At 37.5% G+C, this 15,311-nt stretch overlaps 2 protein-coding genes across 2 annotated transcripts; one reads left to right on the forward strand and one right to left on the reverse strand.

The window, feature by feature from the left end:
- Position 1: 1 nt before the first annotated feature.
- On the reverse strand, positions 2 to 13,118 carry Ns4 (Nucleostemin 4). Its single transcript, XM_076133537.1, has 12 exons — positions 12,991 to 13,118; positions 11,981 to 12,089; positions 11,060 to 11,204; positions 9,502 to 9,649; positions 8,590 to 8,730; positions 7,452 to 7,662; positions 6,668 to 6,841; positions 6,000 to 6,202; positions 5,259 to 5,374; positions 4,777 to 4,911; positions 3,784 to 3,881; positions 2 to 2,704 (listed from the first exon to the last, which is right to left on the reverse strand). The coding sequence occupies exons 2-12, from the start codon at positions 12,075 to 12,077 to the stop codon at positions 2,517 to 2,519; spliced, it is 1,656 nt and encodes a 551-aa protein (XP_075989652.1). The 5' UTR covers positions 12,078 to 12,089; positions 12,991 to 13,118; the 3' UTR covers positions 2 to 2,516.
- A 545-nt stretch (positions 13,119 to 13,663) lies between these two features.
- On the forward strand, positions 13,664 to 15,194 carry LOC142985465 (U6 snRNA-associated Sm-like protein LSm4). Its single transcript, XM_076133660.1, has 2 exons — positions 13,664 to 14,037; positions 14,981 to 15,194. Exons 1-2 carry the CDS (start codon positions 13,786 to 13,788, stop codon positions 15,149 to 15,151), a joined length of 423 nt encoding a protein of 140 aa, XP_075989775.1. The 5' UTR covers positions 13,664 to 13,785; the 3' UTR covers positions 15,152 to 15,194.
- Positions 15,195 to 15,311: the final 117 nt, after the last annotated feature.

Consider the following 15,311-nt stretch of genomic DNA (forward strand, 5'->3'; position numbering starts at 1 on the left):
ATTAAAAATAAATAATTTATTTAAGAAATCATTGAACATACAAAATATTAGTATAACAATTATAATAATCTAATTTAAATATTAGTATTGAAAAAGCGTAATATTATCCCATGTCATATGTACAGTGCGTGTGCGTGTCAGACACTATGACAGTACAGACACACACTGTCACGTGCATACATAGTTGACAGTCGGTGTGTGTGCGGACACACGCGCGGTACAAGCGGAGCTGTGCTGTTACACACAGTGTCTGTACATATGTACAGTGCGTGTGCGTGTCAGACACTATGACAGTACAGACACACACTGTCACGTGCATACATAGATGACAGTCGGTGTGTGTGCGGACACACGCGCGGTACAAGCGGAGCTGTGCTGTTACACACAGTGTCTGTACATATGTACAGTGCGTGTGCGTGTCAGACACTATGACAGTACAGACACACACTGTCACGTGCATACATAGTTGACAGTCGGTGTGTGTGCGGACACACGCGCGGTACAAGCGGAGCTGTGCTGTTACACACAGTGTCTGTACATATGTACAGTGCGTGTGCGTGTCAGACACTATGACAGTACAGACACACACTGTCACGTGCATACATAGTTGACAGTCGGTGTGTGTGCGGACACACGCGCGGTACAAGCGGAGCTGTGCTGTTACACACAGTGTCTGTACATATGTACAGTGCGTGTGCGTGTCAGACACTATGACAGTACAGACACACACTGTCACGTGCATACATAGTTGACAGTCGGTGTGTGTGCGGACACACGCGCGGTACAAGCGGCGCTGTGCTGTTACACACAGTGTCTGTACATATGACACAAAGATTTAGGAATGTTATATAAAATAGCTTGCCATTTAAAATTAAATTAGTTCTGTGTTATTTTAAAATCGACACAGTTAATTATTATCTCACATATCCTACGTAGGCAACGTACGCGTACTTATACGTATGATAAGGTTTAAGCCTCCTTCGCATAAAACAATTGCAGTTTTTTATGTTTATAAATACTTTTAATAAGAAATAGATAGTTTTTCTAATACACAGAAAACTCAAAGTTATTGTTTTTGGACTTTAAAGAATAAATTGCTACGTATTTTTTTTATATTAGTTATAAGTTAATAAAGAGGGGAGGCCTTTGCCCAGCAGTGGGACACATAAAGGGCTAACAAAAAAAAAAATTAAACAGTCAAGCGGACCGATCTCTGCGATTAAACTATGCTTGCTATTGATTGGTGACCATTTTATACATATCGAGTTCCTCCGTGTTTCGGAAGGCACGCTACATTGTAGGTCCCAGCTTCCAGTCTCATCAGATGCAGCGGCTTTACTTGGAGCGACTATCTATCTGACCTCCACAACCCAGTTACCTGGGATATAACACGATACCCTTCGGTAAGACTGGTTGTCAGACTTTCAAGCTTCTCTCTGGCCGATTCTTATTCAGTAGGGATGTAGTTGGGGCTTGGCTTATTTTTTTATTTAGTAGATAGGCTATCTATGAGTTATCAAGCAAAAGAATACAAATAATTTAATTATTGTCATATAAAAGTTTTTAACAATTTTGATAATAACATTTTAGGAATAACATTCATAGGTACAAAAATCTAAGTGATTAACGTTTAATAGTTTAAGTGCACTCACTTGAGAGCGAACTCAGATTTAAGTTCGAGATGTAAGAGCGACTTTATAATTTAGATCACTTTCGAGAATATAGAACTTAAAAATACATTAGAAGTCTAATTTGAAACCGATCTTGGATTTAAGAGTGATCTCAATAACCATTTCAGACGTATTTCGATCTAGGGGGCAGCCGCCCAATAGGCATTGGGCAGGATTTCAGACCGATCTCAGAACAGAGACTTATATTTGAGAGTAATTGTGATTCAGCTAGATTCAGATTTTTCTCTCTTATTGAAATTCTCTTCTCTATAATTGAAATTAATATTGGACATCAGAGTGGTTTTAAGTATGACTGTATTTTTGGTGGCATTTTAATAAAATATGCCTCTTAGAGTTGTCTTGAGAAAAGGTGTCAATTTGAGGCCATCTCAAACATGAGTTTAGTATCAAATCTCCTTTAATTTTGAGTAGCGAATGCAGCGAACGTATTAGCGATGGTGGTGTGATCGTCGTCCGTATCCGAATCCGAGTCCGTATCCGAGTGAGAGCTGGACTCAGAGGAACTCGGCTCTTCCGTCTGCGACAGTGGACTTAATGCTTGTGCCCACTTGATGTATTTAGTAGAATTTAGATATTGGGGTAATTCTCGCATTAATAATGGCTGAGAGTTACTTTATATTTGAGATTAGTCTCAAACTAAAGACTGTTTTCAAGTGCAATCTCAAAATTGAGTTAGATATTGAGAGCGGTCTTAAACTTAAGTGTGATATTGAGAGCTGCTTCAAAGTTGAGAACGATCTCAAAGTTAAGAGTGATCAAATTTGAGAGCGATATCAAATTTTAGTATGATTATGAGAGCGATCTTAAACACGGTAAAGTTCACATTCAGTTCTGTGTAGCGAGTGCAGCAAACGTATTAGCGATGGTAGTGTGATCGTCATCCGTATCCGAATCCGAGTCCGTATCCGAGTGAGAGCCGGACTCGGAGGAACTCGGCTCTTCCGTCTGCGACAGTGGACTTAATGCTTGTACCCACTTTATGTACTTTATATCTTCGGATGACTCCAATTTTTCTGTAAACAAGAAGAAATGGTAAAAAAAATGATCTTCGAAAAATATTCACTTCGGGTTCCTGAATTATCGTTATCTCTATGGCAAATTTCGTCAAAATCGGTTCAGCTGTTTAGGAGTTAAAGTGTAACAGATAGGCTTTGAAATTTATATTATAAGTATGAATTTGACGGTCTCTGGTTCGAGCAGTTACGTAAGGAACTACAATTCTCGAGGTTTCGGATTCGATTCCTGAGTGTATACTAGTAATAGTGTTTTTAAGTTATTGCAATTTCTATTGGCATATTCAAAATAGTAACCTAGAGTTAGGTAACAATTCCGGGAGCTAACAATAGGCTCGCTCGGCGAAACATGAATTAACCCTCTGTCTACTCCATCAGGTATAGCAGGCGCGATATTATTAATAAGTAAAACAATTACCCCCGGTTTCTGAGTACATTTAGCGGTAGTTTATCTAGAGTTTTTTTTGTATAAGTTTCAACACTATAGAATAGATAAACTACCGCTAAATGTACCTCAGAAACCGGGGTTTAATTCTTATTTTTCTTATTTATTTCTTATTTAAAAAGACAACTTCCGCACTAAGAATTGGACGCAGTTAAGCAAAAAGGACTCAATCCACACTTTGACCACAATGGAGTTAGGTATGCAATCATTCTCCTGAGGTTCAAATCTATGACGTAGTGAAATCCCTATTTTTAAAATGTACATGAAAGCTACTTTTCCTACTACCTCGACTCAACCCACAGTATCAAGAGTGTCAAAATTTACACTCAGGAGAGTCCTAAGAAAAGATCCAGAGAAAAGTCAAAGTGCTTATTGAGTCCTTTCTGCTTAACTACGACCAATTGCTCTTGTGTCGCGGGGACTTTTACAAACATACAAACAACGGACACAAAGCACAACCAGACCCGAAACAATTATTTGTGGATCGCACAATTAATTGTCCCGTGTGGGAATCCAACCCACGACCTCCCGTTGCAGTAGTATCGGCGTGGCGACCTAAACCACTGCGCCACGGAGGCAGTCATTATTAATTAATTATTATTAATTAAGCGGTCGGTAGTATAGTTCCACTTACCTTTATCTTGTAAAAATCCTGTGGGTCTTAACCATAGACATATCTTTCCATCTAGTGCCATTCTTAGTAGACTATTAGCTGCTCTGTACGTATCTAGCCTGAAATAAAAAAATATGTATTAAATACAAGAAAAGCATTCAATAGCCGGGTACAGATTAAGCGAGCAGCCTTGCGAGGCAATATCTCAGTCTCGCTCATTTCGATTAATAAAAAAGGAGACAGATATTTTCTTGCGAGGCTGTTTGCTTAGTCTAGACCCGGCTAATGAATAACAGAAAAAATAATAAGACTAGTGATATAAAGTCGACTGGTATAAGTTGGTACTTCTCACGCAAGTGGTCGACAGTTCGAACCCGAGGCAACACACCAATGACTTTTCCAAGTGTGTATTAAAATAAATTTAATAAATTTAACCCATTACTGTCCCACTGCTGGGCAAGGGTCTCCTCCCGTAATGAGGGAGGGGTTAGGCCTTGAGTCCACCACGCTGGCCAAGTGCGGGTTGGGGACTTTGCATGCCCTCAATAAATGTATTAAACAAATTTTTAGGTATGCAAGGTTTCCTCACGATGTTTTCCTTCACCGTTGGAGCATGTGACAATTATTTCTAATACACACATAACTTCGAAAAGTCATTGGTGTGTTGCCTTGGGTTCGAACCTGCGACCACTTGCGTGGGAGGTGTCAACTTATACCACTCGGCTATCACTGTCTGAGAAATTATTAGAACGATTGTCGACACCCAGCTCGTCATTGCCTCGGGAGGTCGTGGGTTCGATTCCTACACGGAAAAATTATAATTTGTGCGATCCACAAATAATTGTTTCGAGTCTGGTTGTACTTTGTGTCCGTTATTTGTATATTTGTAAAAGTTCTCGCGACGCAAGAGTAATTCTTAGTGCGGGAGTTGTCTTTTTAAATAAATAAATAAATAAAGACATAGGTACTTTGATATTTATAACGTTAAGTACAGATTTTAAAAGATATTCTTACCTAGCCGCCTTAGCAGTGAGATAGCCCTTTTTCTTCGCCCACCCATCACAAATATCTCTGGGAGACCATGTATCATCTCCTTCGGGATGATCGATACGCAATAGCTTAGGCAAATCTAAACGCTCTGCTAAATACCTGAAATATAAAGATATAATTTTATACTGTTATACCCGAAAGTGTAGGTAAAGGTGTATGAAATACATCCACGTTTCGCCATTAACAATGTTAGTCTCATGTAGTCGCAGTGGTCGCAGGTTCGAACCCGAAAGAAACAGATATAATTATCACATGCTCCAACGGTGAAGGAAAACATCGTGAGGAAACCTTGCATGCCTAAAAATTTGTTTATAAATATATTGAGGGCATACAAAGTCCCCAACCCGCACTTGGCCAGGGTTGGTGGATTCAAGGCTTAACCCCTCCCTCATTACGGGAGGAGATCCTTGCCCAGCAGTGGGACAGTAATTTATTTTAAGATTTACCTGATAGTAGTGTAAGGTTCCCGTAACTGCGCTATGGGGTATGACCCCATAAGAATCTGTATGGGCCGAGGTACCGTAGAAGGGAAGACTAGGCCGGGACAATCGCATAGACGTACCTGAGAAACAAAACAAATGTTAAAGGCTAGTTTCACGGGTTACGGATAAGTGTCAGGTATTCTATCTGAAAAAAATGGCAGAAAATGTATAAAAACTCTACTTACTCGTATATTTTATGTTATTGAGATATAGTTTCAAAGAGAATCACAGTGAATTTGAAAGGGACAATTTATTGGAGGTCGTTTTTAGAGTAATGTCGCAGATTGTAATAAGACTAAAGTTAGGATAGCATAAGCAAGCAAGATAATTTTATATGACCCGAGTGTCATAACAATGTTATGGGATATCAATAAATAGCAGGTGTATTTTGGATAGGGGTCATTCAGGGATTGTTTTGGGGTCACCTTGGTGTTGTTTTGGGGTCACTTTGGAGTTGTTTTGGGGGTCGCTTTGGGGTTGTTTTAGGGGTTACTTTGGGGTCGTTTAGTTTGTTTAGGGGGTCACCTAGGATTTGTTTTGTGGTCATCAAGGATTTGTTTTGGGGTCATTTAAGGTTTGTTTTGGGGTCACCTGGGATTTGTTTTGGGGTCACGTAGGAAAAAATAGGGGTCGTCTAGGTTTTGTTTAGGGGTCACTTAGAGGTGGTGTAAGAGTTATTTCAGGGTCACATTTTTTTAATCTTACCTGTGGTGTCAAAAATATGGTCTGGAAGTGTTTAGTATGGCCTGGGGTCTTAGACACGGAGACCACGGACCGTCCCATCAATGCGTTCAGTAGAGATGACTTGCCCACGTTCGGTTGTCCCACACAACCGATGGTTAGCACGCCCGATTTAAACCGCTCGTGCGTGTAGAAAGATGTGTCTGCTTTTTCTAAGATTGTTTCACCTGAAAAACAAATAATAGATAAGTAAGAATAATTTTGGAAAAAGTTGTGATTATTCATCGTATGGTTAGTCAACCTAGTGTCAAAGTAGTATAAGTGTTTGTGGTGAACTGTTGTTATGTTAAACAACAAGCGTGACTTGTATCACGGAGACGCTCAGCTCAAACACTGCACCTACATCTATGTAATGACCGCGTTACGCGAACACACTGATCATTTACACGATGGGTAAACGCAGCGCAATTATGAGCAACTGTTTAAACAACTCTGAGGCATGTAAGGTTTCATCGTGATGTTTTCCTTTACTGTTATCTTGATCATTATTTATACTATCCACAGTTCAGGTTTGAATAACTTTGACACTGTAGTCTATCAACTAGAAAGCCTTAGATGCAAGGTTCGCGGTTGGCGTCTCAGGAACTACTGGTTCGAAATGAAAAAGTAGGTACCGTAAAAAATAATCTTACCAACTTCAGCATCCTCCTCATAATCAAACTCCACGTTAGTCTCGTCTTTGATCTTCTTCTCCCACGAGGAGAGGTCCACGTCTCCCTGTACTATGTCCTTACACGCGTCCAGGATCATGGTGGCTCCTTCCGCACACATGCGCTGTTTGCCTTTACGACGACGGACTTGTAGACCTCAGGGTAGATAGAAAATAATTGATAAAGGGTCGGTCATTTATTTTAAAGGGTAGTTTTGGACGTTTATTGGTTCTTGACAACGTTTCCCGCTTTTTTTGTAAATACCCCCACGCAATAACGCAGCCAACAAGATACACCCTTTTGTATAATATGCGTAATGTGTTCATAGTCGCGCGGCATGTTCTTCCTCGACGTCCTGATGCGCGAGGGTACTAAGGTTAGATTTTATCATTGTTCTACTAAAATGTTAAAATAATAAAAACATTACGTCCTTCACAGCTAAATGACAGGTAAATGTAAATGATACGGTAGAAATATAATATTTTTTTATATGTGTTAATATGTGACAGAATATGCGCGCTTTCATTAAATCATCTATGTACAGTACACCATATTTGAGCCAATAAATTATTTGATTTATCACTTTATTAGTACCGCGAACCAAATACGACCACATCATCAATAGACATCAGTAGACAAAGTTAAGAATAAAACAAAAAGTAAGTCAGATTTAAAAGAAATAAAAAACCTAAAAACGGCCATTCAATAAAAAAATACCCATTTTTATGAACAGGTAACCGAAAAGTACATACAAAAAAACACTCACCAGCCTTATCACTAGTAGCTCCTCGCAAGTTATACCCAACACACGAAGTAAAGTACAACACCTTTAACTCTGGATACTTGGCGGTGAGGTACGTCTTCCACGCGGCGACCACGGCCGGTGGGACCAGGTCGATCTTGTTCAGTACTAGTATCATGTGCTTCTTCTGCTCTTCCACTATGTAGGTGTAGAGGGAGGGGGGGAACATCATGCCCTGGAATTAAAATTGATTGTTTTTTTTTGTTCGAGTGAAAAGATTTGTGGGGAAAAGGTAAGGTGAATACGAGTTTTTAGGTAAGTAAATTACAATCTATTCATACAATAAACATATGTGTATGTAAATGTAAATTATCTATACTAATATTATTAATTATTATTTCTTTGTTTGAACGCACTAATCTCAGGAACTGCTGGTGCTGGTGTTAGATAGCCTGTTAATTGAGGCAAGCTATAGGCTATATAACATTGCGCTACAAATATTAGGAGCGGAGTAGCAACGAAAAATGTTTCAAAAACGGGAAAAATTATGACCCGTTCTCGCTTATGTGACGCAAGCGAAGTTGCGCTGGTCAGCTAGTGTATTATGTGTTAATTCAGGTTATAAATTAAAATATGTTTGTACAACTCGGTAACCGTCTCGGCATGTTTCTAAAGTTCAGCCCGAAATATATTATGGTCACCCATCATAGTACAAATAGGGGTGTGAGTGCTTAACGTGAGGCAGTATCTGTTAAACTCACATCTATGTATAGAATGAACCTTTATAAGGGGTGGCTTATTATGCTTTGTAAAATACATAGACAGTGGGCTTAGAAAAACATGTTTAGGGGTCGGCAAAGGCGTTCTTTAGGAGTCTGTTATGTATCAGTTTAAGAGTCGGTTAGCGAGTATGTAGGAGTCGGCTAAGGGTCAGTATAGGTAGCTTAAAGGGTTATTTAGGGGTCGTATAGGGGGTACGTAGGGGGAAAACTAGGAGTCTATTTTCAGATAGGTTATTGGGATAAAATACCTCTACACAGCAAAGTAAGCTATGTAGGGGTATTTTAGGGACAATTAAGGGTCATTTTTAGGAGCTAATTGTGGTTTGGGTGACAGTTTAGGGGTCAGTTTATTGGTAAATTAGGTACTATAGTATACTCACGGCATATCTAACATCGACGACAAGCAGTAACACGTCACACATTTCAAGCACACGCCACAGTTGCCGCCATGTTTCCAAGTTCAACTCGAAGTATGACATGTCCTTCCAGTGTTCGGTCGCTTGGAGAGAGTCTATGTAGTTCTGTAATAGGAAGAATGGATTATTTTAATAATTTATTTATATATATTATATACTAGAGACGGCCCGCGACTTCGTCCGCGGGGAAACCCTTCCTGTGTAAATCCCTATCCCTCGGGAACTCCGGGATAAAAAGTAGCGTATTTGTAGTTCTGGGTCTTCAACTACCCATAATAATATACCAAATTTCATCGTAATCGGTTCAGTAGTATTTGCGTGAAAGAGCAACAGACATCCATACATACATACATACATACATTCTCACAAACTTTCGCATTTATAATATTAGTAGGATTTTAGTAACGTGTCGGGAAATGACAATAATCTCGCCCCTTATTATGGGACTAACCTTAATATTATAAATGGCGAAACAAGTACGACATACAGTATTGCATATGACTGTCGGGTTATAGGGATTCAACCCGGGTTATTTAGGATCATTTTATCAGGTTCTTTCAGATTACTTTACCGGGTTATGAAGGTTAAACTAGTTTTTTGAGGGGTTAATCTATACTAATATTATAAACCTGAAGAGTTTGTTTGTTTGTTTGTTTGAACGCGCTAATCTCAGGAACTACTGGTCCGATTTGAAAAAATCTTTCAGTGTTAGATAGTCCATTTATCGAGGAAGGCTATATATCATTACGCTACGACCAATAGGAGCAGAGTAGCAATAAAAAATGTTACAAAAACGGGGAACATTTTGGCCCATTCTCTCTTATGTGACGCAAGCGAAGTTGCGCGAGTCAGCTAGTAATAATATAAATGTCTCACCTTGAAATACCTCTGTTCCTGCGCGTCTAGCTGCGCGGGTGTCATGTTGAAGTCCCACGGCGGTCGTTTAGGGAACGACACGTCCGATGGAAAGTAATCCGACGGATTTATTTCTAAATCCTTCTCTGGCACTGGTTTTAGTTCTTTTCTGTGAAAGAAATACCACATTTAAAACTAAAAATTTCATTTTGTCTAATTATTATGAAAAAACCTGTTAGTATTATAAATCCGATAGCCAGTCTTTCAGTAACATTTTCACGGATAAAGCATTAAACCGATTATAATAATAACTAGCTGACCCGCGCAACTTCGTTTGCGTGTATCCCGCTACTTCGACAAATACAGTCAACGCACCAACACATATTGGATACTAATTTTCAATTCACAATAACTTCTCTTTCCCTTAACCGCGTTTAAAATATTAAAATGTTTTTTGGTTTCTGTGACTCTTCTTTGATCGCCCCCCCTATCAGTTTTTGGAAAAAATATTTAAGTAATGTACAGATTTTTTTTTGTCTTATATGTATAGATCAAAGTCGTAGTACCTACTTTTTAATATTATTTATTTTTTATGTACCCGTACCGTGCCGCAATACTAATATCGTGATATCTCCTAAACTATATGTCTAAATAACACACTGTAAACTGCAAAAATAATCTAAATTAAATGCTCGTGATGATGAACTTACTTATTTTGATAAGGATATATGTATTATTGGTTATATCACCAGTTAAACATCACCCAACGAATTAAATGTTTTTTTAATACAGAAAAGTAGTTTTTGTGACTTAAATAAAAAAGCTGGATATATGTCATCGCGGACTTTTTTGTAGAACTAATAAAGACCAATGTTTTTGCTATACATTGTTCTTACTTGTATCCAACGGTATAAGCGGCGCACGCACAAATGCAATCTTCAATTAGATTTTTTTTCTGACTTCTTGGACATAAATCGCTATAACTCAGCTAATATAGTTTCAATGTATTTCAATTATATATGAAAACCTGTCGGAGAAAATACTCTTTCTATTAGTGAAAACCGCATCAAAATCCGTTGCGTAGTTTTAAAGTTTTATGCATACGAAGGGACTACAGACAAAATGGGCGACTTTGTTTTATACTATGTAGTGATTGACAGCTGGAGACCAGGAATCAAGCAAAGGTTATTTTACCTCATAAATCGAATCAAATGAAAAAGCATAAAAATACCCGTAAATCGATTTTACGATAGCCAATTTTTAAAGTCCTCATTGTTGCTTTTCCAGTCTTTTTTCGTGCGAAACTGCAATTTTCACCTAGTCATCATCATCATCATCATTATCATTGGCCTGTATACATCTATTGCACATGATTCCAAGGTGGCGTCAGGTAGAATTAGTCCACTTTCGTTCGTGGCTCTAAAGTCCTATGCGGGAGTGGCAACCGCAACCACATTGACGACAGATAAAAGTGCCAGAGGAAGATGGGGTAGTTGCGCCACGTCTATATATTATTACTTTATAGTTATATATATTTTTGGTATATTATAAAACTAATATATTAATTGTCTTAACTCACAGTGCATCTTCCTTTTTAATTCTAAGTTCTTCATCCGTCTCTCTGTAGAACTTGAGCGCGTATCTGTTTGTGTCGCGACCTCCTTTAGCACGGGACGGCTGATAGTTGACCGATATAACATCGTATGCTGTTGTCCCTGTTGATGCTGTGGAAAACAAGGATAATGAGAGCGTGTTACAACATCTGTGGTGTGGATAGGAAGATAAAAAACTTCTAAGATCAGCATAATGAGAGCCTATTTTACAGAATCTGTGGTGAGGATAGTAGTGTAAAGAACTGCTAAGATGAGCAGGCTTACTCCCGACAGCAACGAGTCGAAAATCCAATTTGAGTGGTTCAGACAAATCGTAGTTTTAAATTTCAAACTAGCGTATGATCAAACACTGGTTTTATACGAGAATAAATTACACCAAACAAAGCTATTAGCTTCACTTTCAATTTCACTCCCGTGGCTTAGTTATCGACAGCCAGATCGATCTCTGAGGTTAAGCAACGCTTGCCGAGGTTGTTCTGTGGATGGGTGATCATCTGACACATCGAGTTCCTCCGTGTTTCGAAAGGTACGTTCAATTGTGGGTCCTGGCTGTCATTTTCAAAGATCTTTGACAGTCGTTAACAGTAGTCAGAAGCTTGAAAGTCTGACAACCAGTCTTATCAAAGGGTATTGTGTTATATCCCAGATAACTGGCTTGTGGAGGGCTAGGTCTAGGAGAAGTCAGAGGAGAGACAGTCTTTCCATGTAAAACACTGGTATTCAGCTGCATCCGGTGAGACTGCAAGCCGACTCCAACATAGCTTGGAAAAAAGGCTAAGCTGATATATGACTGTCAGGATTCAGCCTGCAGGACCTGTGTGGCTTATTCTAGAAGGAGATCCTAACCCAGCAGTGGGACAATATTAAGGTATATTCATTTAACTTACTGGACATCAACAATGTGGATGTTTTGTTCTTCTTAGTCTGTAGTTGTTGTTTCTTTGCTTTCCCACTGAAGGGAGTCTTGCGACGAGCTTGAGGCATCTTGAGTTACTACTGAAAATTTAATTAAAATTAAAGAGATGGTTTAATTTTACAAATACTTGGGAGGCACAAAGTACACATGGCCATGGTGGTCTAGGTGAAAGTGTGTATTGAAAGTATTTTTTGTACTTCATTGTTTTAATATTTGTATTATATCGCAAATTAAATTAATCAAATTTTAAATTATAAAAAAGGCTATAAATAATTTTCTAAAAATGAGTAAGTATTGGTGTATTTCAGCCAACTCATCCTTAAACCTTTGGGTATAACAGGTGTGATGTAATAAATAAAAAAAATGTTAATAAAATAACTACTTTTTAAAAATCACAACAATATTTTATCCATTATCCATGTGGGAATCGAACCTACCACCTCCACATGTACAGGTCGACGCACTTAACACCTTAACTACTGCGTCACGGGCGAAAAAAACAAACATATAATAAAATAAATAAATAAACCACCAAAATGGTTTAATTTCTATATAAAAAAGTTAATATAATACATTAAAAGTTCCAATATCCACGTGGACCAAGAACGGCAAAGACAATAGTCGTTTTTTTCAGCCGCATCATGCCCACCTTAGTGCAAACGGGATATCGTATTGTTTTTTTGTCTTTCAAAATGAATGCCGACAAACCGGCTTATTATAATAAAAATACGACAATTTGAACTCTAAATACACGTTAAATACTAAATATAAAGTTGTAGAAGTTGATTATGAAGTTTAAATATGATATTTAGGTCGTAATATTGTGAAAATAGCGATAAAATAGATCGTAATTGATACGTCTTAGAACACGCGGTATGTCCCGAAAAAAAGTCATGTTTTACCAACGTTAATTAGCCCGTAAACTGTAATAAAGGCTTAAATCAATATAGAAAGGTTTATTTAATGTTTTAAGATACTTACAGTCGAGTTTTCTAATAAATTTCCAGTTATTTCGAGTAATAACTTCAATCAGCTGAATTTAATAAAAGTCAACTGTCATTTTAGTAGATTTTAGCGAGACAACGTTCCAGAACTAACCTTAATTTTTATTTATACAAGTGCGTATCTAGCGGTCTCTTTCTTTTACTGAATATTGGCTTTCAGATGAGTGAACAATACCAATTTATTTAAGCTTAAAGTACGGACTTTAAGATTACGGGACTTGAAACACAATTCGTGACAGTTGCGTTTCGTTACACGCAGAAAAAGTTATCGTACAGAAAAATATTTATTTTGTATTATTACAACATTAACTATTGAAATATCTTTTAAATCTGCGCTAGATTGATATTTTATAAAGTTAAATTAATCCATGATTTTTTAAATGGTTGTTACTGTAATTTTTTTGCTTACTTTCTCTTTTATACACTTACAAGCTTCATACTGTCATCGAATTAAAAAGAAATTAGGTTCTTTTTAAAGTCAACTACAGTTTACACAAACTTTTAAAAAAATATTAAGATTTTACGTAAATCAGACCTTTATATCTTTCGTTTCATCTTACTTACATTATCGAATATTTATTTACCAATTTTTTATCAAATAAAAACTTTACAATTGTATAATATCGACCAATTTTTACAATTGGCGCGGTGTCAACTAAAAAGAACTTAAACATAACCTCAAACTGTCATAACAAAGTAACAAACAAATCTCAAATACTGAAAAACTATCTTTATTCATTAATATCTTATTAAATAAAGTTTAAAAGACAAAATGCTGCCACTATCATTACTCCGAACGGCGCAGAACCATCCAATGTTAGTCGAACTAAAAAATGGCGAAACATACAACGGTCATCTCGTTAGTTGCGATAACTGGATGAATATCAACCTTCGAGAAGTTATTTGTACGTCGAGAGACGGTGATAAGTTCTGGAGAATGCCTGAATGTTATATTAGAGGTAGTACTATAAAGTACTTGAGGATTCCGGACGAAGTTATTGACATGGTGAAAGAAGAAACTCAGGTATGGTTTTTTTGTTTTATTTTACTTTTGGGGAGCTTTATAGGAACAGCTTATAATACAAAAGGGTTCTGAATGTTTTCTCTACCTTTGAATGGATAAAAAGTGTGAATTCTATCGTAAATATGGATTTTTGTGTGATTGTAATATGTTGCAATATGGGATGATTCAGAATCCGAGTTTCCTGATGTCTGAAGTCAGTCATCATTATGAAAAGTAAATTTAAGCTTCCACAGAATTGTTATTAAACAAATCAATTGTCTTTATACTCATAGTACCTACTTATTTTGATTGAACCGAGATTCATTGCAAGTGGCTTTGATTCATGACATACACATTATGTAAACAGCTCTATAGTTTATAATACAGAAAGCCTACATACAAGAACTAAGTACTTAAATCTAAGTTAACACGGTTCTTTCTGTCATAGAAGCAACTTATTGACTATCATCCACTAGTTTTTGTCCTAATTAGTTATCATTGTCTTTTAAGCCCTCAACATCCTCATAATATAATTATGCCTATCATAATAATCTGTTTAGCATTGGAACTATTGTAAGACATACAGAGAATCTTAATATTTAATTACAATGCCCTCCTAGCCAGTATCTGGCTATGGGAGTTAGTTTCATTGAAACTGACCAACAGTGCAGGACTTTGTTTATTGTGTTCAAGGGTGTGCGCAATATACAGATACACTTTCTATTCCTTTTTGGGCTTTATATCCTGTCTGAGGCAGGAAGGTCTACGACTTCAACTTCCTAACTCTGGTCTATCAAAAAACTCATAACAGAAAATCTATGTCTATGTCATAATCAAAAGAATAGTAAGAATGTGTCAATGTATAGGTGTGGGCAAGAGACTTGGTTAAAATGATATGACTTAGTTTGCTTGTTTAAAATGGCTGGAGTATATTATATTAAATAAGCCTTATTCAAATTTTCAGGTAAAATCCCGCAGCAGAAGCGAAGTCCAGAAAGGCAGAGGTGGTGGTCAGAACATGCGTACAGGTCGCGGCGGTAACCGAGGTGCCTTCGGTAACCGCGGACGACCAGCTCCCCTCGCCGGCCGCGGCGGAGGCAACCAGAACAGAAACCAACAGAATAAGAAGAAATAGTTCAATTAATTCTTTTTTGTAATTTAATATATTAAGTTAAGGAGCTGTGGGTTTTATTTATTTAAAATACTTTTCACTACATAGTATCAAACATAGTCGCTTTCGGCTGTCTTTTTTTAAAACTACGCAACACATTTTGATACGGTTTTTTAATAGATAG

This window comes from Anticarsia gemmatalis, chromosome 30, assembly GCF_050436995.1.
Source record: "Anticarsia gemmatalis isolate Benzon Research Colony breed Stoneville strain chromosome 30, ilAntGemm2 primary, whole genome shotgun sequence".
Taxonomy (NCBI): Eukaryota; Metazoa; Arthropoda; class Insecta; order Lepidoptera; family Erebidae; genus Anticarsia; species Anticarsia gemmatalis.